This window comes from Vanessa cardui, chromosome 24 (assembly GCF_905220365.1).
Source record: "Vanessa cardui chromosome 24, ilVanCard2.1, whole genome shotgun sequence".
NCBI classification, from domain to species: Eukaryota; Metazoa; Arthropoda; class Insecta; order Lepidoptera; family Nymphalidae; genus Vanessa; species Vanessa cardui.
The window spans coordinates 1,087,442-1,113,669 of record NC_061146.1 but is presented as its reverse complement, the minus strand read 5'-3'; the positions used below and the strand labels follow the sequence as shown (position 1 = coordinate 1,113,669).

At 33.7% G+C, this 26,228-nt stretch overlaps 6 protein-coding genes across 8 annotated transcripts in view; 1 reads left to right on the top strand and 5 right to left on the bottom strand.

The window, feature by feature from the left end:
* Positions 1 to 1,927: 1,927 nt before the first annotated feature.
* On the top strand, positions 1,928 to 4,676 carry LOC124540315 (NF-X1-type zinc finger protein NFXL1). Its single transcript, XM_047117800.1, has one exon. The coding sequence runs from the start codon at positions 2,063 to 2,065 to the stop codon at positions 4,535 to 4,537; it is 2,475 nt and encodes an 824-aa protein (XP_046973756.1). The 5' UTR covers positions 1,928 to 2,062; the 3' UTR covers positions 4,538 to 4,676.
* Positions 4,677 to 5,035: 359 nt separating this feature from the next.
* Positions 5,036 to 6,758, bottom strand: LOC124540317 (three prime repair exonuclease 2-like). The gene has a single exon (XM_047117803.1). It carries the CDS (start codon positions 6,493 to 6,495, stop codon positions 5,686 to 5,688), a length of 810 nt encoding a protein of 269 aa, XP_046973759.1. The 5' UTR covers positions 6,496 to 6,758; the 3' UTR covers positions 5,036 to 5,685.
* A 561-nt stretch (positions 6,759 to 7,319) lies between these two features.
* LOC124540318 (transmembrane protein 234 homolog) lies at positions 7,320 to 11,603 on the bottom strand. Its single transcript, XM_047117804.1, has 4 exons — positions 11,411 to 11,603; positions 9,463 to 9,605; positions 8,630 to 8,792; positions 7,320 to 7,531 (listed from the first exon to the last, which is right to left on the bottom strand). The coding sequence occupies exons 1-4, from the start codon at positions 11,424 to 11,426 to the stop codon at positions 7,467 to 7,469; spliced, it is 387 nt and encodes a 128-aa protein (XP_046973760.1). The 5' UTR covers positions 11,427 to 11,603; the 3' UTR covers positions 7,320 to 7,466.
* On the bottom strand, positions 10,411 to 11,411 carry LOC124540316 (three prime repair exonuclease 2-like). Its single transcript, XM_047117802.1, has one exon. It carries the CDS (start codon positions 11,349 to 11,351, stop codon positions 10,473 to 10,475), a length of 879 nt encoding a protein of 292 aa, XP_046973758.1. The 5' UTR covers positions 11,352 to 11,411; the 3' UTR covers positions 10,411 to 10,472.
* Positions 11,604 to 12,949: 1,346 nt separating the features above from the next.
* LOC124540259 overlaps positions 12,950 to 26,228 on the bottom strand; it is a 145,167-nt gene continuing 131,888 nt past the window's right edge. Inside the window, exons 12-17 of one of the 3 annotated variants that reach the window (XM_047117728.1) lie at positions 25,706 to 26,008; positions 25,248 to 25,477; positions 15,675 to 18,140; positions 15,357 to 15,605; positions 14,468 to 15,094; positions 12,950 to 14,114 (exon numbers count right to left, since the gene is read on the bottom strand). In XM_047117728.1, the coding sequence (XP_046973684.1) occupies positions 13,897 to 14,114; positions 14,468 to 15,094; positions 15,357 to 15,605; positions 15,675 to 18,140; positions 25,248 to 25,477; positions 25,706 to 26,008 (4,093 nt within the window). In that variant the 3' untranslated portion in view covers positions 12,950 to 13,896. The remainder of the gene's footprint in view (positions 14,115 to 14,467; positions 15,095 to 15,356; positions 15,606 to 15,674; positions 18,141 to 25,247; positions 25,478 to 25,705; positions 26,009 to 26,228) is intronic. The other 2 variants (XM_047117727.1, XM_047117726.1) reach the window with 2 other exon arrangements.
* LOC124540260 (FUN14 domain-containing protein 1-like) lies at positions 20,472 to 21,173 on the bottom strand. The gene has a single exon (XM_047117729.1). The coding sequence runs from the start codon at positions 20,938 to 20,940 to the stop codon at positions 20,548 to 20,550; it is 393 nt and encodes a 130-aa protein (XP_046973685.1). The 5' UTR covers positions 20,941 to 21,173; the 3' UTR covers positions 20,472 to 20,547.

Genomic DNA, 26,228 nt, shown 5'->3' with positions numbered 1-26,228 from the left:
ACCACAAGTGGTTGAATCACCAGAACCTCTTCTTACCTACGTGACGGGAACTATTAAGGAGTCTAAATATTTCCTTCAGTATATTAGAAATTACAATTCATGCTTTTAAATGACATATTTTGGAGCAACAAATATTGTACAATACAATAATTTCGCGTCTACGTTTAAAGTGTATCATATGATTGGTTCACTTCTTCCGGTATCTAAATAAAATCCCCAATCTCTGGACATTTATTTCACGGACAACGTAGAAAAAAATTGATCTTCGATGCATGTACAGTACCACAACTAATCGAGAAATAATCGCTAAATTTAGGATTATGCCTAAAACTGCTCTAGAAAGTGAAAAAGCAAATGATTCAAAGTAATTATCAATGCAGATAGAACGCAGAGCATAAAAGGCGTATTAAAGCTTCCATAGCTCCTGAAGTCACAGCTGTAATTGTCGGTACAGAAATTACATAACGAGGTATTGTTATCACTAAGCGACACAAAAACAATCAAGGTGTCGCTGAAAAATATCAATCGTATGACAATTATTAAGCAGAAGATGGATATCATCTCGGACTGTATCAAAATAATCTCACGACTGGCTCTGTGACATCGAAGAGTTAGATTTTTATTCGTATCGTATAATTAGAGATAATTAATCTAACCATATTCGGAAGTATCGTCAACTGTTTTAACAATTCATTGTTGACATGTACGCTATGGTCTAGAATGAACGATTAAATTACATTCGATGCAACCAATCAAAACTTCAAGCCAAAGGGTACATTTATTTACGTGATACATACAGATGACAAGGTTGTAAATGTAATAACATCGATATTTGATAGAACCGGATAATAGAGGACGTTTTTGTGTGATACAAACTTTTCTAGACTATAGAAATTTAATTAAAATTTTCATCGTACCAACTTTACATCGAGATTACACCAACAAAAACATTCTCATAAATCATATCTGTTTCCGGATTCAAAAAAAGAAGATATGATCTTGATAAATAAGTTTGTGGGTGTTATGACCAATCTGCAGCCTATCGAGAACATCATTGACGAATATTAAATGAAATAATTTTTAAGTGTTTGATTAGAGCTCGCATGTTTCTTGATTATTTGTACATTCTATCAGTAATTAATTACAAAATTAAAAATTAAAAAAATATTTTTCTACGACTAATGCCCAGCGAAGCGGGCGGGTATAGCTAGTTTATTAATAATAATGTTGAGTAGCAACTTTGAGTGACAAATTATAAAATCATATAATTATTTAAATGGTATGCAAATGGATTTCCTTTTTTAATACGTTTATTATTAAATATTTGATTTAGATAAACTGGGTAATTTTAAAGGTCGAGATGGCCTAGTGGTAAGAACGCGCGCATCTTAACCGATGATTGCGGGATCAAACCCAGGCAAGCACCGCTGATTCATGTGCTTAGTTTGTCTTTATAATTCATCTCGTGCTCAGCGGTGAAGGAAAACATCGGAAACCTGCATGTGACAAATTTTAAAGAAATTCTGTCACATGTGTATTCCACCAACCCGCATTGGAACAGCGTGGTGGAATATGTTCCAAACCTTCTCCTCAAAGGGAGAAGAGGCCTTTAGCCCAACAGTGGGAATTTACAGGCTGTTGTTAGGTAATTTTATTTTTGTTTAACTATCTTAATTATTAAATAATTTAGTACAATTTAAACTTACATATTATTGTTTACCGCAAACGTGCCATTTGTGGAACCTGAAATTGTGGTTTTTTAAGTTTATAAGGTTTAAACGTGATGGTAGTCTATATACTTTTTTTGTATGTAATATCATAATATTATAAAAGTTGGTTACAATTAAAGTTATAATATTAAAGGAGCAAAATACTGGCATCCATAGCCGTTAAATAAATAAATTAATTGTCAATGTATCAGTGTCAACGCTACGTCATTCCAAATGTTGCCGACATGGAGTTTTTTTCCGATTTGAGTAATAATAGCGGTATTGATAATATTTGAATTAATGACTATTAAAAATTGACCAATTTAGATGATTATATTTTAACAACAGCTGCCATGGCTAGGAGGTATCGCGACGCCGCTGCGAAACTGCAGCAAAGTGTTCAAAAACATTTGAATGTCATGAAAGAAGTTTCTTCCTCGGAAGACGACGAACCATTCGACCAGAATGTATTAGATGGAGTGTTCCAGAGTTACTGTAGAGGCGGGGGCGATAAACAATTGCTTAATAGAACTAAGAATCTTCTAGAAGAAGCAATAAGCGGCCGCTCTGTTACGTGTCTAATTTGTATCGGTTCTATAAAACGAGTGAACGCAATCTGGACGTGTGATCACTGCTTCTCATATTTTCATCTTTCATGCATACAAAAGTGGTCAAACGACAGTATAAGCTTACGCAGTGAAGAAAATCATGGCCCTATTGCAGTGTTTTTACCTAAAAAAATTGAATGGTGCTGTCCAAAATGTAGACAGTCTTATAGCAAGGAAGAAATACCTCGTAAATATCGCTGTTTTTGTGGTAAGACTGACGACCCTCCTTTTCACCCCTGGTTGATACCTCATACATGTGGAGAGGTGTGCGGTAAAAGATTGTCTGTCGGAGACAATTGTATGCATAAATGTCTATTACTCTGTCACCCTGGTCCTTGTCCGCCATGCCCACAGACCGTCAATGGAGTGTGCTACTGTGGGAAAGAGCGTAAAAAAGTGAGATGCAGTGCTGCTAAATGGTCATGTATGCAGCAGTGTAAAAAGATGCTGCCATGTAAGTCTCACTTATGTGAAAATATATGCCATGTTGGGGACTGTCTCCCTTGCAATTATACTAGCTTGCAGTCCTGCCAATGTGGTGCTGAAAAGACAAAACGGCCTTGCAATGACCTAAAATGGCAGTGTACAAAGCAATGTAACAAGCCTTTTGCTTGCGGTTATCATAAATGTGAAAAGATATGTCACACAAGCAGTTGTGGAGCCTGTCCGAATTCAGGAATCCGGTCCTGCCCTTGTGGAGCCAACCAACGGTTTATTCAATGTCCTGATGTTATAGAAACCTGTGTTGGCACATGTGGTAAGCAACATAATGACTGTGAGCATAATTGTCCAGCAAAATGCCATAAAGGACCTTGCCCACCATGCCAAGTCTTGATTGAAAAGAAATGCCATTGTTCAACACATACCAGATCACTACCATGCAGTAAAGAGTTTAGATGTGAAACAAAATGTAGAGGCGTAAGATTGTGTGGTAAACATGGTTGTGGACGGAAATGCTGTAACGGAAACTGTCCCCCGTGTGAAAAGATCTGTGATAAATCTTTGCAGTGTGGCCGTCACAAATGTACTACAGTCTGTCATCACGGGCCATGCTATCCATGTCCACTAGAATCAAAAGTTACTTGTCGTTGTAAAGAAACATATGTTACAGTCCCATGTGGTAGAGAAAAACATACAAAACCACCTAAATGCAATCTTCCATGCAAAATTAAATACAAATGTGGTCACATGGATGAGAACAAGCACACATGCCATTTCGGTGATTGTCCACCATGCAAAGCAATTTGCAACAAGTTATATAAAAAATGCAGCCATAACTGCACTGCTGTTTGTCATGAATATGTATTGGTTGTATTTAAGCAGGTAGAAAAACCTGCCACACCTTGGGAAGTTCAACCGCCGAAGTCTAAAATAGTGGCAATTGATTGCCCTCCTTGTGAAAGCCCAGTAGAGGTAACATGTTACGGAGAACATGAAACAGACGTGCAACCTTGTCACACTGCAGGTCGACGACCTTGTGGACGTGAATGCGGTCGACCACTAGCATGCGGTAATCATTCATGTGAACTGCTATGTCACTTATATCAACATGACCCAAATCATCCAAACGTGCCTTACACTTGCAAACCATGTAATAGAGAGTGTTCTGTAATCCGTCCAAAGAAATGCACTCATAAATGTGCTAAACGTGGCTGCCACCCTGGCCCCTGTCCACCATGTGAAACTCTAGAAAGAGTGGCATGTCATTGTGGTATAACAGATCTATACTTGTGTTGTCGTGAACTATCAACAGCAACAGATGAAATGCTTAGCTGTAAACAACAATGCTCAAGAAATCTAGACTGTGGACACCGTTGTAGAAATATATGTCATTCTGGACCATGTGGACAAAATCAGACTTGTACTAAAAAAACTAAAGTTCACTGCCCTTGTGGTAATTTAAAGAGAGAATTCCCTTGTATTTCTGTTCAAAAAGGAGACATTACAGTGAAATGTGATGAAACTTGCAATGCTAAAAAACTTGCCTTAAAGCTAGAAAAAGAAAAGGAAGAAAAGAGATTAAAAGAATTAGAGGAAGAGAGAAATCGTAAGGAATTAGAAGAATATGAGTGGAAACTAAGCGGAAAGAAAAAGAAATACAAAGAGAAGAAGGTTGTTATTAACAAAGACGACCGTAATTTGATTCAAAAATATTGTGTTCCTATTTTATCAATAGTAATAGTTATTTCAGCTGGTATTTATTATATTTTTAATGTTTAGTTTCATAAAGAACAACTCTATAGCATAATTAATATATTTCTTTGTTGTGAAGTAGAAAACTAAGGGTATGCAGTCCAGTCTTAAACCTAAGTGCTCCTAAGCCTAGTGCAGTAGGACCCTAGGGAACTAACCATTGTCCCAAAAAAATATTTTTAAGAACCTTCTGTGTCACCTTACTGATAGTCCAAGACTGCTAGTATGATATATATTTATTGTGTAATCTATTTTATTATATATATTGTAACTGCACATAAATTACCACAATACTGAAATGTTTATACAGGAAAACACCATAATGTTTACAAATATTTTTACTAGGTCATAGGTTAAATTATTAAAAAACCCACTTTTATTTAATATATACTTTGTAAATACACCGAAATACAATTTTTACAGTTCATTTATGTATCTGAATATAAAGAAATTAAAATTATTGTGGTTTTATTTTTAACTATACACTAGTCTGATAATTTAGATATGGTAGAAGAAAAAACAATGAACAATTCAAATATATTTAATAAAAATAAATTATAAACTTGTTATAACATCACTGGTCCATGATTACATAGCTATAATAAAAAATATGATTACATAAAAAAAAAAATACATTGTAAACCTCAGCAAACATACAATTACGTATTTGGTTTAACTTGATGAGTAACTATGATCTAAACCATTTTCTTGGCATCGTACTACAAATGCTGAGATAAACAAATATTCCAACCATGTGTCAGAGTAAACTTGAATTGCCTTTACAAATTCAACATAAATTTTAAATACTATTTATTTAAATAAAATCATTAAAATAAATATTTTTGGTATTAGTAAAAAAATTATCTATGTCAATTGTAAAGTTAAATCTTATAAAGCTATATAATCTGATATATGTGATAATACTATAGTAACATATTATATTTTATTAATAGTAATATAAAATATACAAAAAAAAAATATTTAAGTAATATCTATTTGAAATTTATATCACATACAAATTTCAAATAAAATAAAAAAAATGTTTTTGTTTTTTTAAGTCAATTTTTTAACTTCACTGCTGTTGACAAAAAACACAGACTATATAGGTATTTCATAATAATTATGAGATTTGTGTAAATTTTTTTTAAATTATTTATATGAATACTATAATTACTTTAAAAAGGTTTAATTGCGCTCAATAATTTGTAATTCTTATCTGCCCAGGGCAAAAAATATTTCTTTGTTTTAATTACACATTCTAGAAGCATCATACAGTCTGCTTCGGCCCTGTGTGATTCTTTTGGATCCTTTTTCATCAGTGTCTTATAAATATCTGTCAACTTATAACTTTCAATTGCCATTTTATTTCCATCTCTTCTAATATTTGGTGTAGTTTTTAATTTGGCAAATGAATCTATTATATTGTCAATTTCTGTCCACTCCTCCTGAGTCACATTTAGATCAGGCCAAGCATCTTCATCTAGAGAGCTGTCACTGTTTAGAAATGTCTGGTTGAAACTATTCGAAATTTCCAATTCATTAAGAACATTATCCTTAAGTATTTCCTTAAAAGCTTTTAAAGAATCTACACAATATAGGCCTCTGGGTAAAACAGCTTTCGCAGTTGCAAATTCATTTTTTATTATTTTAAAATCAAATCTGTTACCATTGTGAGCTACTAAGCAGACTGGTTTCGGAAAGTCTAAAAACGCAACTATACATTTTATTTTCTCACTAAAAATTGGTTGATTGATTAAAATCTCATTATTCAAACCAGTTATGCTGGCAGCTTCGGACGACACTTCTTTTTGCGGATTAAAAAGAAAAGTTAATTTACTTACTGGTGGTAAATTATCTATATCAGCTTTCTCTATATCTTTACGACAAACACAGAGGAATGTAAGTTCCGTTACCTTGGGAACGTGATCTCTGGCTGGCAATCCAGTGGTCTCCAAGTCAAAGAACATAAAAGTTTTAATAGACATTTTATAATTATAGTTGATGCTGATTACGTTATGATTTATTTGTTCACATAAATATTTTTGGTGAGAGCACTGCAGTTATGAAACACCTGTTTTTTCATGAGTCATAAATATAAACTACAAAAGTAAAATATTCACAAAATGTACTAAGTTGTCACATTGAAACTATTTTTTTCTCAACAAGACAGAAAGATTAATAGTTGAAACTTTAACCTATGAACTCAATATTTAATGTTTACAAGCAGATATATATAGAAGTTAGTTCGTCGTCGGTGGGTTTTGCAACTGACGTAAAGTTGATGATTGGGTAAATTCCCGTTTTTAGTTGTCTTTACAGAGATTTAACCTTGTAATCAGTACAGGGTTACCAGCGTCTAAATAAGAAAATTGTATTAGTGCATGAATAATTAAAAAACTTATTTTATAAGACTATGTATTTATTCCAATATTATATATCTCATATAATTATTAATCTTTTGCACAATTCAGGCTGTAACATTAGGCTATTTAAAATTTTATACAAATTAGTATTACATTAAAATTGTATTTATTAATACACATTACAGGTTAAATCAGTGAGTTGATGACACAATGTCATTTTTCAAACTTACCGTTTATCTAATATCTATCCATTTTTGGTTGAAGATTCAATTTTAAAATGCGCTGGGTTCAGTTAAATAAAAGCTGTAAAAGGGGCAACTATAACTAATAGTATTTTATTGTCTTCTAGTCTTTGATACGCTGATTTGAAACCAAGTTAAATAAATTAGTTATACTTTATTCTGAACCAGCCACCATCTTATATTTTCATCTAAAAAAAAGGAACGAAAGGGAAATAAGTAAATCTTTATTTACTCATCATCACTTTTTTTTATAATACACAACATGTCGTATTATCTATTTAGATAGGACATGTTCTTAAAAATATTTTTAGTGAATTTTATTAAAAAATTACAAAATATTACTCCTTAAATTTAACTTTTATCCCAGCAGCACAAAGCTGTTCCCACGCCAATGAGAACTATCCCGAGGATGGAACCTAGAAACAAAATTTGTCAGTGTAATTATCTTTTTAAGTTTAGTCACTATTGGTTTACAATTATTCAATTTCCAGGAAACGTAAATAATCTATAAAGTATTGTTTGTATTCAGTTAATAATCAGGAATATCCACTGCATGTTTTCTTTCAAAATCCATACAAGTTTTTACAAGTTTTATTTACAATGTGTCCATAGAGTACGTAAAAAGTTACAAGGTATTAAAATTTTAAAACTGCGCTCTACATTAAATGTTGGCCGTTCGCACCAAAAATTCGATAGTTTACAGTTAAAAGTTAAAAGAATCTACACACGACATTTTTTTGTTTGTATTTTTTTTTAATTTGTATTCATTTAAAAACCAAAACTTTAATTATTGTATCTAACGAATAACGATAATGGACGGCATTTTTACCTGGTGATCCGATGGCACTAAAATAAATCCGCTACTGAAAATGTTTATCGAAAACCTGATGCCTGGCAACCCTAAGTATGAAAATAAGACTAATCAACAGCGTTGCCAATGTGTGGGGAATTCCCGAAATTGCGGGGAATTCCAAGACGACCGGGAATTGGTGTGGGGATTGTCACTATGCGGGCAAAACGACGGGAATTTAATATTATACTAAAACGATCGGTAATTGATGCTTAAGCCGATGTTTTGTTAGTACGAAAATTGAAATTATAGTCGATTATTACGTAGCATGATCGTTAATGTATAGTAAAGGACTACACATAGACACGATATTTTCCATAATGACTAGTAGAGACGAATAATTAAAAAAAGGAAAACAAAAAATACATCAAATAACAGGTCTTTTTCCTTTATGGGGAATTGGGTCATTTTTTCCCCGACTGGGGAATTTCGCTTAGATTTTTGGGGAATTAGGTAAACAGGTATTGGCAACCGTGCTAATCAAAGATAAAAAAATCCAATAGAAAATATGAGCTGCTTTTTTGGGATTTATGTCTAGATTTATTTCATACAAAGTTTTCGAAGAACATAGACCGTTATGAACTGAATACAGACAATCTTACAGAGCCTTACTTTTACGTTTTCTAGCATACTACCACCAGTCAAGCAATAAATAAAACGAAACCTTGATCTAAAGGTTCCTCGGTCCCCACGATAGAGCCTGTCAGAGCTGTGAACGCGAATGCCAGGCTGTTAGCCGCCGGCACTGCGAGGGACAGCGGAACACGTCGCACCACGACCAAGTATACCAATGACCCTATCTGGTTCACCAACCAGGGCATCACGTACTGTAAATGGTAGTCAAAATGTAATTTCAAATAAAGAAAGCACAAAAGTCCCTTCAAAGGTATTGTCGAACTCAGAATAATAGGAAAATGTAGACAGAACGCCGCGCTCTCGGCGAGGAAGCATTAGGTACATATTCCTATTTCAAATTGAATTTTCTTTTAAATATAATTATTTTATAGAAAAAATTGGAGTCGTTTTTTTTTATTTACCATATCCAATCGAAAATATCTATTTTCGATTAATCACTTAATAATGTAAAACGACGCTTCAACAACAACAACAAACTAGTCCATCAACAAAATAATCCACACAGGATTTCGAGGAAAAACTAGAATAAAATCATTTTAATTGTATGAAGTATTATATAAAATATTATCTATAAAATGTACTTTGAATTAAATTACAATAACAACGAATAAATAAAAAAGAATAATCAGAAATATGGATTATTGCAATTTAATGTATTTTATGTAGTTTTTTTTTTTAATAAACTTACATCACAAACATGTTTGATAAGCGCTTTAATTTTATATGTTGCTTCAGAAATGAGAACGATTATATTATATATGTTGGGATATGGAGAGTGAAGCACACCCGCTTGCGTTTTGTGGGGCGTGGAAAATAAAAATATATAATCAACAAAGACAACTTATTGGATTAGTCAATTACCCTCCAGTTTCCCAAAAGAAATGATACTTCCGCATAGGCCTGGCCTGTCCAAGATTTAGCTTGTACTTTACGTAAACCTTTAGTACCCTGTCGGATGAAAGGATTCGTGCATCCCCATAGAGCGCCAGTCAACAGGAGCAAACCTGAAATCCGAAAAATTGGTTGGCCCATGACACATACATACAGGCGATTGAGTAGACTAAAATTCGTACGTATTGTACGAGTTCGAAAATACTACTTATTGGAATAATATTCCGACACAGACCATCCAACCCCAAAAAATATACATTCACTTATAATGATACAATTCCATAGCAAAGTTGCTATAATCTAAATATCACATGAATTGAAAACAAAACAATTTCAGGACTTCGAAGTGCACTCATTTAGTCTAGATTCCTTTGTAAAATAATATTAATAATCACTATGCTGAAATTCATCTAAATCTGTCAAATTATATTCATATGTAATGCCTAAGTCTAGAAAAATATTTTAAAATAAAACAGTAATATTTTTAATGAATCATTTATATAAATAAAATGATTACAAAAGTAAAATTATACAAAATAAGTGTAAATAATTGATTTTATAATTTATTATGTATTTAATATTAAATAATAATTATTATAAATGACAAAATAATATTTAAACCATGATAGTTGTACATGTAACAAAACTTATTTAAAAATGAATTTAATTATCCTATCAGCCTGAAATTTTGGCATTAATTTTGTCCTCAAAATATTCCAATAGCGGTCCTAGTTGTCCATCACAAAAAATTGCTAATAACTTATAATAATAATACAAATAAATCCATTTAAGTACATCACTAACACGAACATATAATATTTTTATTACTATAAAACATACTGTTTTATCAAGTATTAACAGTACTTTAAGACAATAATCTTTAAATATGCAATTATGCCAAATATTCTTTTTCATAACTTTGGTTAAATTATTTATTCATATTTCACATAGCACTTAGTTTTATAACTCTGTTTTAATAATCAATAACCAAGAGGAACACCTATTCTCATTGGTTTGACTTCTGAGAAGAGACAATGGTTTTCATCAAACCATTGCACCATTTCTTTCGATAAAGCGACAAATCCTGCCAATGCAAATAAACAGTCATTTTCAGCACGATGAGCCTCTTCAGCCTTACGGTTCAATAACCTCTCATAAATATCCTTAAGTTTATATTTTTCTTCTGGTTTTTCTCCTCTAGACCATGGGAACCTCCTACGAACTTTAGAAATGGGACTTGGTCTAATTATTTTTTTTGTATTAACTGGCCGTTCTGGAGTTTTTTCATTTTTTAATTGAAAATAATTTGTATCACCATTTGATGCATCTGGTTCCTTATCACATTCATTCAATGAAATACTTGTGTCACATTCGTTTGACTTCGCAGCTGCAGTATTTTCATATTTCTTTTTTTCTAATATATCATAAAAACTGTGCAAACAATCAGCACAGAGGATATCGTCTGATAAACTAACACCAAGCTTTACGAAATGATTTTTTAATATCGGAAAATCGAAACGATGTCCATTTTGAGCGATAAGGCAAACTGGTTTGGTGAGCGTTTTCAGGAAGGTATTTATCAACCTAAATGTGTCTATGTTAAAATAAGATTCACATTCCAATAGGTCGTTGCAGAGGCCCGTCACTTCCGTACAAGTTGGTGCTACCATTCTTCCCGGGTTAAAACAGAGAGTGAGCTTGTGCTGAATACGAGGCGTAGCCCCCACACGCGTATCCAGTACATGTTCCCTTTTTACGGCCACTAAACTCAGTTCTGTTATTTTCGTCTTATTGTTTTCCTCCGCCGGTAAGCCAGTAGTTTCGAGATCTAGGAATACGTAAGTTGCAATCGGAGGCATTGTGCACCGACTATTGAATACAGTCTACAATACTTTGAATAACAGAAAACTTCGCTTACCCAAACTTTCCAACATTTTGATAAAACACAATGTAGATTAAAAAATATATTAATAACGTATATATATAAATTATCTTTATTTATTGCGTCATGAGATGACTAATTGTAAAGTGTATATAAACATAATATATGTGTTCTGAGTAATAATAATACATTTGTATTTTTATTAAAACTTCAAAGCTTGTTGATAAATATAAATGACATTTTATGTCAGTGTAGCCAGTAATTTAATTTAGAAGATCATAGAAATTATAAAAAAATATTAAGTAAATTTTCAAAATAGGCAATTTGACTGGTTTTTAAAATCCATTTTATATTATTTAGTAGAGGTTAAGGAACCCAGTAAAAGTTGATTTTTTTATTTCTACTACATGTTTGCCGAAAAACATCATATTAAAAATTCCATTTCTAGATAATGCGCGAAAACGCTACTTGGACAATATAGCGCTGCAACAGGGTCGGTGACGTCACTTTGCTGTAATTTAATCTGTGGTACATGGTACATATAATAGAAAAGCAAGGTTTACAAGAATGTGACTTCATCATAAGCCCGGCCAATCAGGAACGTTTTGTGTCACGTGACAAACGTTTGAAAAAATGCATTTTCATTTATTGATTTTTGAATAAATTAAGTATTTTTTTCAAGTTTCGTTAGTAAAAAACCATTTTTAAACTCATAATATACACTTATTACAATAATTCACAATTTATTTTTCGCATTGTCAAATAGCCTATTTATTTTTATAATTCAGTAAAACTACATAATTTTTTGAGTTTTAGACAAACAAAGGAATGACATCTATTAAAACATAGCAATTGTTATGTAAGTAAGACAGAAGATAAATAATATGTTGGAGCGGGGATGGCCCAGTGGTTAGAACGCGTGCATCTTAACCGATGATTTCGGGTTTAAACTCAGGCAAGCACCATTATATATATATATATATATATATATATATATATATATATATATATATATATATATATATATATATATATATATATATATATATATATATATGTATATATATATATATATATATATATATATATATATATATATATATATATATATATATATATATATATATGTGCTTAATTTGTGTTTGTAATGCATCTCGTGCTCGGCGGTGAAGGAAAACATCGGAACAGCGTGGTGGAATATATTCCAAACTCTCTCCTTAATGGGAGAGAAGGCCTTAGTCCAGCAATGGGAAATTTGCAAGCTGTTACTTTTACTTTTTTACTTAAATATGTTGATTTTAGATGACCATGATTACAACTGAAAATTTTAGTCATTTCATTTTTGAAATAGGAATAGAGGTCTCATCTCAAACAAAATATGAATAATGAATAGATTTTTATCAATATTGTCATTGTCATCGCAAGGGTATGACATAAAAATATTTAAAAACAATCATTATTATAAGGAACAAATAAAACAGAATATTTATTTATATATGAAATAGAGGTAATAAAAAAACGTTTTCTTGTCTAATATAGTTTACTTATATTGCTATAGTTTTTTTCCATAAATATTGCACTAAAATTATCATCCATACAAAAATAATAGGCACTAGAAATTACAAGCATTTTGCAAAATATTATAACTATGGTTCTTAGTCTATTAGCGTAATTAAATAGTTACATTCACTTTTAAAGTGAAAAATTATTATAAAAATAATTCAAAACATAATTTAATTTTTTAAAAGATAATACTAATACTCATTCTTCATTTGCATGTAAATTCCCTTCGAATGAAAAATAATAAAAGTATTGCTACTTGCCGTGGCCATAGAGTGTAAAATATACAGTTATCGCAATCTAGTAACTGACATAATAAGAAAAAAATCTGAAAAAATATACGAAGTCATACTTCTTGATTATTAAAATCACCGATTTGAGACAGAAAATGTAACAAATGACTATTTTATTTTTACATATACAGTTTGAAAATAGTTTATATCAACCTCAATTACCAATTAATATTTTTGCCTTTGTGAATCACCCATATGCTGGGAGGCAAATGAATAAAGTTAGATATAAATAATTATTACAGGTTGATCAAGTTAAATTGTTATCGTGAGCTTAAAATTAGCGCGTATGCGACTTTAGATAAAGCAACGATTTCACAGTACTGTAGGCGATTTTTAGTAAGGAGTCATTATTATTTCTTATAGTTTATAGGCAATAATAACTACTCCACCTATTTGCCTATTGACGTGGGAAGTCATTTAAGACACCCCTGACTGTTTCAATGAACGAATGAACGCTTCCTTTTATAGAGCGTGTGTTAGTCACATACATTATTAATAATTTCAGCTTGGTCAGTATGTTGCCTTCCCCTTGCTTCACGAAGTCAGAACTGAAAACGATTTGGACCCAAAAATTTATAAAAGTTTATTGCGGTTAACTTTATCCTTTTTACAATTGTTAGACTTCAGTAGCTTTGGTAAGTTGTCTTGATTTCAGCGTTGAAGTTGGTACTACTTTTTTTCTTCATAATTTCTGACAATGTCGACGACGGTGTACAACCATTGTATGGCATTGCGAACCGTACGTTCCTCATTCGCCAAGTTACGTCTTTCAGCTAAAAGTGCTCTTGCTCTGTCTGAGTCACGCGACGCGGCGCGCGTTATGTGAGCTGATTCCACACGTAGAGATGTGTTCCGTTTGTGGAGGTCTGCGACTTCTCGTTTACGAGCTGGAATATAACATATAAACGAGTTATTTTTAGTACATTTAGGTAAAATATTCACTAGCATTTAGGTAAACAGACGAAACAAACATACGCTTTCAACTAGTAATTGGTCACAGCATCTTTACTAATGTTACTTCACAAAACAAGTTTTCGGTAAGAGAGAATAGTTCTTTGTAACGAGAAAATGCTAATCATTGCATAGTATGGATATTTTGGTTATTGAGATAACTAAAGAATGGTCGCCGTGCGCCTATATAGCTAGATTTATACCAAACTACTATAACGACACATTTTAATAATCTTAGCCTTGCATATAACAATTATTATTATAGGTTCCTTAAATTTAAAGCACATACCTAAATCATATTCTTTGTAAGTTTTGATAATTGCTTCGATTCCAGTCCAAGAACATGATTCATCAACCTGACAGCTAAAATCTTTAACTTTTTCAGCATTGTCAGCGAAAGTTTCATTGATTCCAGCTGCAGAATTTTGGGGCTCATCCATAGAAGTTGCTTGCGTCGTCGTTACAGCTGAAACACTTTGTGTCGTCTTTAATGATATTATTTTTGAAATATTTGGTATATTAATATTAGGGTAATATTTTCCAGGTTTCGTCGATTTTTGGATATTTTCACTGTCAAAACCGGGATTAAGATCTCTTTTCCGAGTATCTTGGCCGCTAAAATGTTTGACACTTCTATCCGCCATTTTAGATAATCTATTCAATTCGGAGAAGTTCTTTTCTGCGAGTACTTTTATACTGTCTCCATCCTCGAAATAGGAATCCAATCTCTTTTTAATAAGATTGTTATTTTCGTTGACATGTTTCTTTATTTCTGTAAGGATCTGCAACTGGTCATTCGGGTCTAGTTCAACAGTTTTGTATTGAAGCCTTGGCTGCTTCAATATCTGACCGGATTCTACAGAACCGTCTCTGCGTTTTCTTTCTTTCAGTATTTCTTGCCATACCTTTTCGTAATCTAATAAAAGAAAAACCAATTTTGAATATACATTGTAGTATAAAATTTTGACATTTTCACAATCAACTGAATCTTCTGAATTGATCTGTTATTATTAAGAGATTAATGAATCAAATAAAATAACTAAGGAAAAACTAAGGAAAAGGAAATTGGTTGGCAAAATGTTAAGAAAATAAAATAAAAAACAGGAACACCGTTGTGATGATTCTTAAAGAAAAAAAATATTTGTAAAACAACTAGTGAACTAAATTAATGAATTTACCTTCTTTATACTGATGAGATGCTTTAATCAAGTTTAAGTTTGTTAAAAAATTTCTTTTCCTTTGCTGATCAACGCCCTGCTCTTTTTCTATCGTGTCTAAACACATTTTTCTAGAAATCGTGTTACAATCTTTGGACTGTTCTGGAACATTATCTTCTTTAAGAAGACAATCTATTCTACCAACGGCTATATACGCCGATGCTACTGCGTCTCGACTTATTATTCTCTCCTGACGATCTAATTCTCTTTCTGAAAAGTTGGAATATATTGTTAATTATTTTCATACAAAAATAATACTTTTTCTAGACTTTATAATACCTTTGAATTCGTCTCTCGAAGCCAACCTAAAATGGGAAAGGAACTCAGCTTGCCTGTAATCATTCTCTTTAGTTTCATTCTCGATAGGAATTTCTCCATACTCATCTATAATAGATTTGTATTTTTCTAACTCATCTTCCCCATAGTCACTGCCGCTTTCATTACTATCGTCGTCTGTATTACACTTTGTATTTGTAAATTCTTTGTATATTTCTGCTTTCATTTTTTCCGGAGTTATTATATTTCTTAAATTGTCTTGAGTTTTTTTGCCTTCAGTCTTTTGAGTGTCGTTATTTTGGTTTATTTTTGGATCTCGATTAGATAAATACTTTAGTCTTCTTAACCTTTTTTTCTGTTCATAAATGTCGAGTGCACTGATTTCTTCGGGTTTAGTTAATTTAGGCCTTATGTTTGTTATTACTATCTTTGGTTGCAGCTTGGAGTCCATTTGATAAGGACATGCAATGTATAGTTTATCATTGGTTTTCGTTTGGTCAAATGTTTTCTGTATTTCTTTTTTATTCTGCCCTACTATCTTAGGATATTCGCCTTTCACAAATGATTGGCTTAATTTATTATCGGTATCTACTATCATTGGCACTTGATAAACAATTTGAGGATTCATTAATACCTTTTGATTTGGTGTTTGAAAAACTAAATCGGACTTTCCATTCTTACCAGCAAGTGTTTGTAGTACGTTGTTATTTGATTTTAGAACATGTATCTCTTTACCGACTGATATATTTTGAGATTTACTAGTTGCTATTTTCAAATCATTATTAGGTGCCGGCATTGATTCGTTTTGCTTGTTTTCATTTGTTGCTACTCTTAATTTATTTGTTTCGGAATTAGCTTTAGAATTGTTTTTTATCATCATTAGGTTAGCTGGGAATTGTACATTGCTTAGGTAAACGAAGTTTGGCTGCAAAACAACATTTTTAGTTTCGGATTGACTAGATTTTTCAACTTTAGATTTGAGTTTCAAATCTTGCTCTTGCAAAGTACCTTGTGATTTCTCCTTCACGACAATCTTGTTACCGTAAATTTGATTTTCTGTTATTAGATTCTCGAAGTCGTTCTCGTCATAATTGTCTTGGTGCATGCGTTTTAATGACACAACTTTTGAGGATGCACCATTTTCGCTAACGAGTTCTTCTTTACATTTTTTTGATTGACTTGACGGTCGTGAAGGAGCTTGCAGGTTTTTTGAATCGAAATTTGTTCTTTGTAATAATACTTGAGGATTTTGCTGCTGTATCGCTAACAACATTTTTGCATTTGATGGACTTTTATTTTGTATAAACACAATTTGATTTTTTGGCTCGTTAAATGATGAATCTGGTGGTTTATTTTGAAAACTAGATTTATTTGTGTCTAAATTTATTGGATTAAATAATGAACAAGTATTTGTAGGCGGAGAAAGAAATTGAGATTCTTTATTATCATTGTTAATTTCTGATAACGGCTCAGGCATCTTAAATTGATTTTCTGTTTTATTTATTACTTCTGCTGCATTTATTAATGTACTTATACTATTGTTAGGAGGCGTTACAGTTCTGCTATCTTTGATATCAGGTTCTTTTGTTGCACTTTTAATGACTATATTACTTTGGATTTCTATTTTTGATCCACATTCTTTTAGGGGTGTATGGAACGCTGGATTAAAATGCTTTTTTGGCAAATTCTTCTGAAACGATGTGTCTGGCGGATTACTTACGCATTTTAAATCAATTTTGCTAATTGGGATACTTGTTTTTAGACTAAATCTTTCGGGTTTCTTTGTATTATCTTTATTCCCAACTTGTGAAGGTATCGTTACAATAGCTCCTGATCCCTGTGCTAGTGATGTAACACTCATTTTTGATTCAGTTGTTTGAATTTTATTGGGTTCACTAAGAGGTATGGCTGGAATAATTTCTGGCATGAATTGTTCTTCAAAATCGGTCTCAGTTTTAGGTAAATTATCTCGTGAATTAGATTCTGCTGTTTTATTTTCGTTTAGCTTAGCTTTTTCATTTTCTTTTGTAGTAGGTGTATCTTTAGTAGATACCATGGGAAACGGGGAAAATTCGGTGTTATTGTTTTCCGAATTAGAAGCCGGAGTTGTTGTTGTCGATGATGGCTGAACTATCCCTGAGTAAGATACTGGTTGAAAGGCAGAGTATCCTGGGACAGAATACATGTAACCACCATAGTTGGGATATCCAGGCTCGACTTGTTTCGTGGTTGTTACACTAGGATTAGGATTTGGTATCGATGATGGTGAAATTTTTGGTGAATGTGGTATAATTTTTGGTGGAATGAAAGTGGGAGGACATGGTTTTTCGAGATATTGTTCTTCAGGTTTTGAAGTTTCAGGAGGTTTTATTCCTAAGGGTGTTAGTAGTAAAGGGTTGGAGTCAGCTGCTGTTGATGATCTATCCTCTTCGGCCGGCGCTATCTGTTGACTTGTTTTGCTCGGCCTAGCTGTGGAAACGAAATAAGTTCAATTAAAGAACTATATAAATATAATTATAAAGAATACTGATTATTGATCGTTCCAGTCTGTTATGACGACACGATACGATAAGATATATAATATGTGAAAAAATGTCGAATGTTATAAAACCTTTACTAGAAGAATATGATGTAAAATGAGATCAAAAATGAACGATTTATAATTTTAAAGATGTATCTTAAAAAAGTAAATAAAAATGTATGAAAGTAGCGTACATATAAATTACTAAATTAACTTACTACAAAGCGATTGATTTCTAAAATATATAGACAAAAGCAGCTAGATTCAAAAATTAGGCATACTAACGTGCAGAGTCACAGATTAAAAAAGCGAAAAATGTCGAATGCTTTAGATAAAAAAGCTTTTAAGTGCGTTATTGCTGGGCTCAGGTCCATCTCCTCTGAAATTGTAAGATTCGCAGCTAATTTGTCTCAACGTTTTACCTACTGATTCATTTTGTTAGATTATGCTATTAACTTAATATTGGTCCTTAAATTTATTTCTAACTTTTTCTTTTTTTAAATACAGGATATAATAAAAGAGAATAATAACACAGCAAGTAATCCTGAAATCCAGCGATTATATTTTCTTCGAGTAGCAATTAATGAACAGTGTTCAAAAAATAAGAAGTCTGCATTTTGAACCTTTACTTTTCGTATAATCCTGTAAAATAGTAATAGAAAACAGTATTTCTAAGGTTCTTGTAAAGGCCAATTCTAATAAAGTAGATCTGAATTTTCATTTTCTATGAAATAAAATTATTGACAAAAAACATTGTGTAACAATAATGATTGAGAAATATAACAATTTTAAGAACAGAACTGAACTACTTTGTATTCAAGACTTTTCCAGCTGTTATTCCAAGTTAAAGAGATGATTGATGTCGAGAATAGATTTTGAAGTAAATTTTTTCTTAAGTAGCGGTTGTAAGGACGAGAATTGCGTGTAACATTTAGTGGATGTTTAGGTCCATTCCGTTACAGGAGAGACACGAAAGATATGAAGAGGGAAATAGAGCTATATATTTAACTTCTAATACATATACTGTACCGCATATATTTTTGTTTTTCCCTTTATCTCAATCATATAGAAGACTTTTCATTGTTCAAAAAGTCTTTAGTTAGCCGTCTCAAACTCATAATTCTTTACAGACATTCAAAACATTATCTAAGCGCTGCTACCGGTACCGGTTCTGGTAAATGATAACATGGCTCAATGGTGACATTTTGATCTTTATTTCCTAAGTAATTTTTTTACTCAATTTTATTTCTTATTTGATAATTGCCGGAGCTTTTTCCGGAGGATTACTTACCATATTCATTGACTTGTTGAAGTTTAAATAATACGTGGTTTGCTGTGTGCCCAGAAAGAGGATGGGGATGATCTGACGCGACCGTAACAACCTATTTGGGCACAGAAACTTTTAAGTTTGATTTTCAAGATTTCGTAGGTTTTTCTGAAATTTTACCAATATATACGATATTCCTACAACAGGGCGGTAATTCCTCCCATTTCCAACCAAATATAGGAGGCCACGTGCATTTCTTTATATTGATTTTTAACGTGACTAGATACGAATGCTTGTTTAATCGATTTTACTAAAATATCAATCTATTATTAATATATCAAAATACGTAGTTAAATAATGGTGTTTTAATGAACAACTTCTATTCATATCCTCATCAAATTTTATCATTCATAGACAAATACATTTTTTTTCTTAGATCATTTATTTGATAATAATCGAAAGTTGCAATGTAATTGAATTGAAACAAATTAATAAAGAACTTTTTATTTAATATGTGTATACGAATAAAGTTAAATATATTTTGTTTTGTTATAAGTGCAAAAATGGCCAATTATAAACTTAATTTTCCGTTCATTCATCTTGTAGTAAAAGAGCATAATATACGCTATACTTACGTTTAAGATTTTTAAATATATGTCTTTTCTAAATGTTATTTGTTGAAGATTTATGTTATGAAGTTCTCTTTAATTCACATCATGTTTATGTTAATAATTATTTGATCTTAAAAGCATACTTCTAAAGTTTTATATCTGTCGTATGTAACAATGTTTAATTAGCTATATAGGAATAATTTAAAAAAATTAGTCTCAACAAATTTGCGTTTACTTTATTAAATTCTCATATTTCCAAAATGTCATTTAAATTTAATCTTTTATTAGTTATGTACGAAAACATACAGACAAATCAATTAAACTATCAATACAACTTTGTTATTTTCTTATTACAGTTTTCGTATGTCAGTTCAATAGGTATTGTACATTAAAAGGGATTGTAGATTCAAAAACCTTTATTAAAAATTAAAAATCGTTTATTTCTGTGCGTTCAGTTGTCAAGCACGTGATCATTCTTCAAGCAGACGCCACTCCAAAGAAGAAGCCACCGATGAATCCGACGGAAAAGCAGCCGTTCTTCTTAACGAAACGTAGCAACTTGTCTATTAGATCCTGGCAGTAACCTACACCTTCACTGACTCTCTCCCAGTTAACATTTATGTATCCTATTTCTGTAGCAAAGTGGAGGAGTATGATCCCCCCTCCCAGACCAAATGCTGCTATTTTACCAACCTTCGCCACGCCCACTCCCGCGATCCATCCACCGAATGTCCCTAATATCAACTCCTTATTATTATATTTCGATATTTTATCAATAGTTTCATCGTAAAATGTCTTGTCTTCCTTACATTTTATTTCATCCTTTTTAGAGATATTTCGTAAATCAATTTCTGGTATTGGTTTAGCCATAAATTAACATCTTAATATATTCCTATGCGAAAGTCTTCAGCGTTTTTTTAGTTCAAATTCAATTTAGTAAATATGAAAGATTTGACAGGATATATTTCAATTTCGTGTCAGATTTACACACAGAAGATAAAGTTATTTGGTGCTGAGGAACCAATACCTAGTTACTTTAGTACTAATAGTGAAGAATAAAATTAATGTAATTTAATTAAAATGAATTAGCAAAAGCTTACAAATATTATCATTAAGTTACATTATGATGTTATATTAAAAATGTTATCTTTTTTCCTTCGTAGTAGGAAAAAAATGTATCTGGAAATTAAATATTTAGATAGATTCTCTTAAGAGTAAAAACGCTGTGACAGACATTACGAAAACATGCTTGATAATTTATTAATCGAATCAGCCTTACGAGTATTTAATTTTTGGCAGAGCAACACTAGTCAAGAGACCAGGATTATAAATATTAAGTTTTCTTAAGTTGGCGAACAAGGTTTGTTGAACATACATGAACAATAATTAGAATTAGGATCAGTTGAAATTGCAATAAAATGTATTAAATAATTTAATGCTTAAGTAAAGGGTGTCACAGTACAAACGGCTGCTTTTTATTTGTCAATGATACCTAATAAAAAAAATAAAAAACGTCATTTAATTATAATTGATGCTAATTATAGGGCCAAAATTTTGTTTATAAAAATATGTATATTTATACTTGGCCTTGGTTTTCATAACTTATCTTACAATTTATTAATTATTTCTACAAACTTAGTTCAATATTTATTTTATTCGGAATTAATGTTGCTATCTTGTCAAATTACATATTTTGATAGTCGCTGCCTGCAACGGAGAAGTGATGTCATATCTAATGGAGAAATCAAATTCTAGAAATATGATGTATTATAAATATAACAATAGATATATTTTGCGTTGTTGTTTGTTTTTCGTTACCTAATTAGCTGTTCGTCTGAATATGAGCTAAACTTTTAAAGGTTATTTGATAGTATTGTGTAGCAGTATTTTATGTTAGGTACTCTTAACTGTGACTACCGACATATATAGGAACCTTAGTTCCATAAATTGTCAGAATGGGGTTACTGTAGCAAGAGAGTACATTTGAAATCATCATAATGGTTTCAATGGTATTTATAAATTTGATGGATGGAATATTTTGAAAATGGCGAAGGTAACCTAACCTAACTTCATCTTTCTAATTCTGTCTAACGCCAGCGCGTGTCTTCATATTTTACCCGCTAATTCCACAGCGCCATTTTGAAACTTTTTTTCATATGCAAAGATAATTCTTAAAAACAAGGATTGTTGATTGATAAGTTTTTAATATGTATAAAACAAAATAGATAACATTATGTCAGGTTGCCAGACTATTATATTATTTGGAGCTATCTTTTTGAAAAAAAAATGAAAAGTTGTGAAAAGTATGGGCCTTTGAATATTGTATTTAAAACTGAGACACAAAAAGAAACAAATTACTATAATTATTATTAAATAGGACAATTGCAAGTGTCACTAGAAATATACTTTCAAGGAACTCTATTATTATTGATAACTTTTATTATTGACAACTTTTATTATTGATAAATATATCTTTAAGAATTAAACTAATATAATGTTTTAGCTACGTTGAATTTTCATTGCATATCTGATAATTGTATTTGTAAGTGAGTAAAAGTCGTTTTCAAGTGTTACACATTGATTAAGTCAATGATTTATTTTTTATTTAACAACATACAATACTTTTTGTAATATTAAATAGTTTGAGACTACATCAGTCAGGATTGTTCATATGACTTAAGTCATTAAACTATTAGGCACTTTATTGCAAAGCTGCAGAATCGTCGAAATAAATACTGACCAAGAGTTATTACTAAGTACACGCACACTAGGACAGCGGTGTGACGTCACGAGTGTCAAGTTACACACACCAACATAAGTTACCTTGTTTGTTTTAGTTTTATAATCTTTATGCAAAAGATATAAAAGCGTGGAATTTATACTTGTGGACTTCCAGGCCGGATGAATTACATATATATGTAATTGTAATTAACTAACATGACTATTTTTAAACGGTGAAGAAGAGTAACTACTGAGTATGTTGTCAGTTCTTATTGGTAGAACCTTTTTTCCGAACCGGTGGTAGCTTCACTTAAAATAGTTGTTAAATGATGATTCAAAAGTCCTTATAAAGGCTACTTGAATAAAGTATATTTTGATTGATTGCTTTTGTGCGACTCTTTATCTGTATATATAAATCAGGTAAACATCGGTCATTGTTCTTCAATTACAAAATGAGATCCTTTCGTAGATGTATTTTAGGTTAATATTTAAAGCACAATCTTTGGATCTTGCAAATCAGTTAAATATTAAGAACGTAATATTATCGTATGTATTTATTTAATGACTGCAAAATTTGTAAACCACACAGGTGGTCAGTAGGTTCGAATCCAGGTTTAAGCTTAATATAGCTTGCATAGTTTTTGGTACCAAAATCGGTTCTGTCGTAGTTTTGTGTTCCGAGCAAGGAGATGGCGAGCTGATAATCCAAGTGTATCTCTGAAACTGCACACATCACAAACGCCAACTACATGCGCTACCGGGAAGCGTGAGGGGGAGGGAGTGGGGGGGGAGCAACAAATAAAAACAAGTACCGCCGCCGGCGCCAGGCAGACGCGTGGCGCCGGCCGGTCAGCATGCACTGCGTATTAATTTCACTGAATGTATTTTCAATAAAATTGTTATCTTTTTCACTTGTTAGGTATTGTCCATATCTAACTATAGTATGTACAGGGCGCGGTGCAAGCGCCTAAATGCTCTGCGTCATTACAAATTAAACCGTGAAAAATATTTGAACACCTATTAAAAGCTAAAATTAATAATAACTATCTAAGTTACAACGTACAAAGAGGTTTTTTTTTTAATATTTTTTTTTTATAAAATTCGACATTTTAACGTTCGAAGTGGCAGTCACGGCCGCTCGGGTTGAATACTGCGAGGAATTTTTTCAAGTCTTATCACAAAATGCAGTAGAGACGGCTCGGTCGGAGCTCGGTTTTAAAGCCTACTTAATTAAAAAAAAATCTTTCCCGAGCGACCGATGGTACAATGGGTATCCGTTCCCAAACGAAAATCCTCCTCAGAGTAAAACGTACAATACTACGTTGTTTTAAGGACGATTTTCGTTTGCGGAGCGTTTCGGTCGACCGCTGCGCGCGCACGCCCCGCGGGGGGGGGGGGCGCTCGCAGCGTCCACACGGAGACAATTTGCACTTTCTTACAACGAAAAACTTTCGTTCGAGATAAAATTGTTTAATTCATGTATAGGGGATCGGACACACCCGCGCGACCGAGCGAAACTAAATTATTTGTAATGTTGCGACCACACTTTTGCGGGCTCGCGAATTATACAAGACGGAGATTTCGAGTTCGCTCGATGCGCAGGTGTGTCCCATCCTCAACTCACGTAGGTGGGATCGACCGACATATTACAATAGATACTATAATTAAACACCGCACGCCTATATACAGCTGCTCCCGGCAGATCGATGCATTCGATAATCGCCCTTATTTCTATTACATTGGTGCTCGATTTTATAATACACACTGTAGGAACTGTTTATCTATTGCACTCGATTGAATATCGCCGTCTCTGTCTGGTTCACGGCGTTAGAAAAGAGACAGGGATGTTTTTTTGGAAAACGAGATTTGATGAGAATGTACTCCGACTATCTGTTTTATCAGACGTAATACAATAGGTCGCTAGATATCGATAGATTTTAGGCCATTACGACTTACGGTAAGGAAGGTTTCGTAAAGAAGAATACAAGAATATTACAAAGAACATAACAAAAGGTACAATCGCTTAAAAGTTTGCCGTTTAAATGGCACCACTCTAATCCAGACTCGAGTTACAATCGCCACGGCCGACCGGCAGCCGCCCTCCGCGGCGCCCCGGCCCGGCCGATCGCACCGGATTAGAGCAGTGCCTCTACTTACAGTTAATAATTATTATCACATGTTAGCGAAGTAAAGAGACCGACCGACACTACTCGAGGGAAACACAGAGCGGGGACGTCCGCAGATGAGAACGGGAAGGGAGAATATTACTCAACGAATTGGTCACTATTTATTATCATACAGTACGCACTAAAACTTATTGACTAGTATTGGGCATTCGGGGCGCGGGGCGCGGGGCGCGGGGCGGCATCAGACGGGCGCGGGCTGCGGCGTGCGGGGCGCGGGCGGCGCGGGCGACGCGGGGGGCGCGGGCGGCGCGGCGGGCGCGGCGGGCTCACCGCGCTCGTCGTCGGCGTCGTCGTAGGCGTAGGGGCGGTAGGGCCGGTACAGCAGCGGCGGCAGCGCGCGCGGCACGGCGTAGGCCAGCGCGTGCGGCGCGTGCGGGGCGTGCGGGGCGTGCGGCGCGTGGGGCGCGTGCAGCGCGGCGGCGGCGAGCGCCTCCCGCGCACGCGACTCCTTCTCGCGCGCGGCGCGCTCGCGCTGCTCCTTGTCGCGCTGCTCGCGCTCCCTGGAATTGCGACAAACGCGTTTAGATGCGGATAGTTGGCGCGCGGTACGGCGGAGATGTTACGCCGGGTCGTTCGGTCGGGAGAAACTTCTTTGAACTGATTGGGGTATCGTTTGTAGATAATGGGTTAGGTGCCCATATTTTTATTGCGTGTTAGCTTTTCATTTACGTAGCGGGACGTGGAAGTCATAGACAGTCAAAGGAAGCGTATTCGGGTGCATAGCTCACCTCTCCCTCTCTCTCTCTCGTTCCCGCTCTCTCTCCCTCTGCAGCGCAATCTCCTTTTCCCTCTCCTCGTGCAGCGGCTGATGCGACCCGTGCGGCGCGTGCGGCCCGTGCGGCCCGTGGGGGGCGTGCGGCGCGTGGGGGGCGTGGGGCGCGTGCGGGGCGTGCGGCGCGTGCGGCACGAGGGGTAACGGTGGGGCCAGAGGCGGGTAGAGTGCGTAGGGGGGCAGCCAGCCCACGCCGACGCCCATGCCCACTCCACCGCGGAACACTCGCTCCAGATACATCTGCTCCTCCGCCGCTAGCCTGTAACCGTCAAATGTGTCATGAGGTAATCCCATTGTTGTGATTCACATTACAAATTATAAATGAGCAGGTTAATTTGATTTAAGGATACGAGTAAATACAATCTTGTGACTTTAAAAGTAGTTTTCGCGATAAACCGATATTTATCTTTAAAAGTGTAACCGGGACCATAGCTAGTCCTTTAGCACGAATAATATTTATGGTCAAGAGTTCAGATCAG

Bases quoted from the DNA above. Each gene is read 5' to 3' on its own strand.
- LOC124540318 (XM_047117804.1), bottom strand. The intron at 8,793-9,462 runs GTAATTGACTAA...TACCATTTACAG, and splicing joins TTCTTTTGGGAAACTGGAGG to TACGTGATGCCCTGGTTGGT. The intron at 7,532-8,629 runs GTTTCGTTTTAT...TTTTGTTTCTAG, and splicing joins CGAGGAACCTTTAGATCAAG to GTTCCATCCTCGGGATAGTT.
- LOC124540315 (XM_047117800.1), top strand. From the start codon at position 2,063: ATGGCTAGGAGGTATCGCGACGCCGCTGCGAAACTGCAGCAAAGTGTT.
- LOC124540260 (XM_047117729.1), bottom strand. From the start codon at position 20,940: ATGGCTAAACCAATACCAGAAATTGATTTACGAAATATCTCTAAAAAG.
- LOC124540317 (XM_047117803.1), bottom strand. From the start codon at position 6,495: ATGTCTATTAAAACTTTTATGTTCTTTGACTTGGAGACCACTGGATTG.
- LOC124540316 (XM_047117802.1), bottom strand. From the start codon at position 11,351: ATGCCTCCGATTGCAACTTACGTATTCCTAGATCTCGAAACTACTGGC.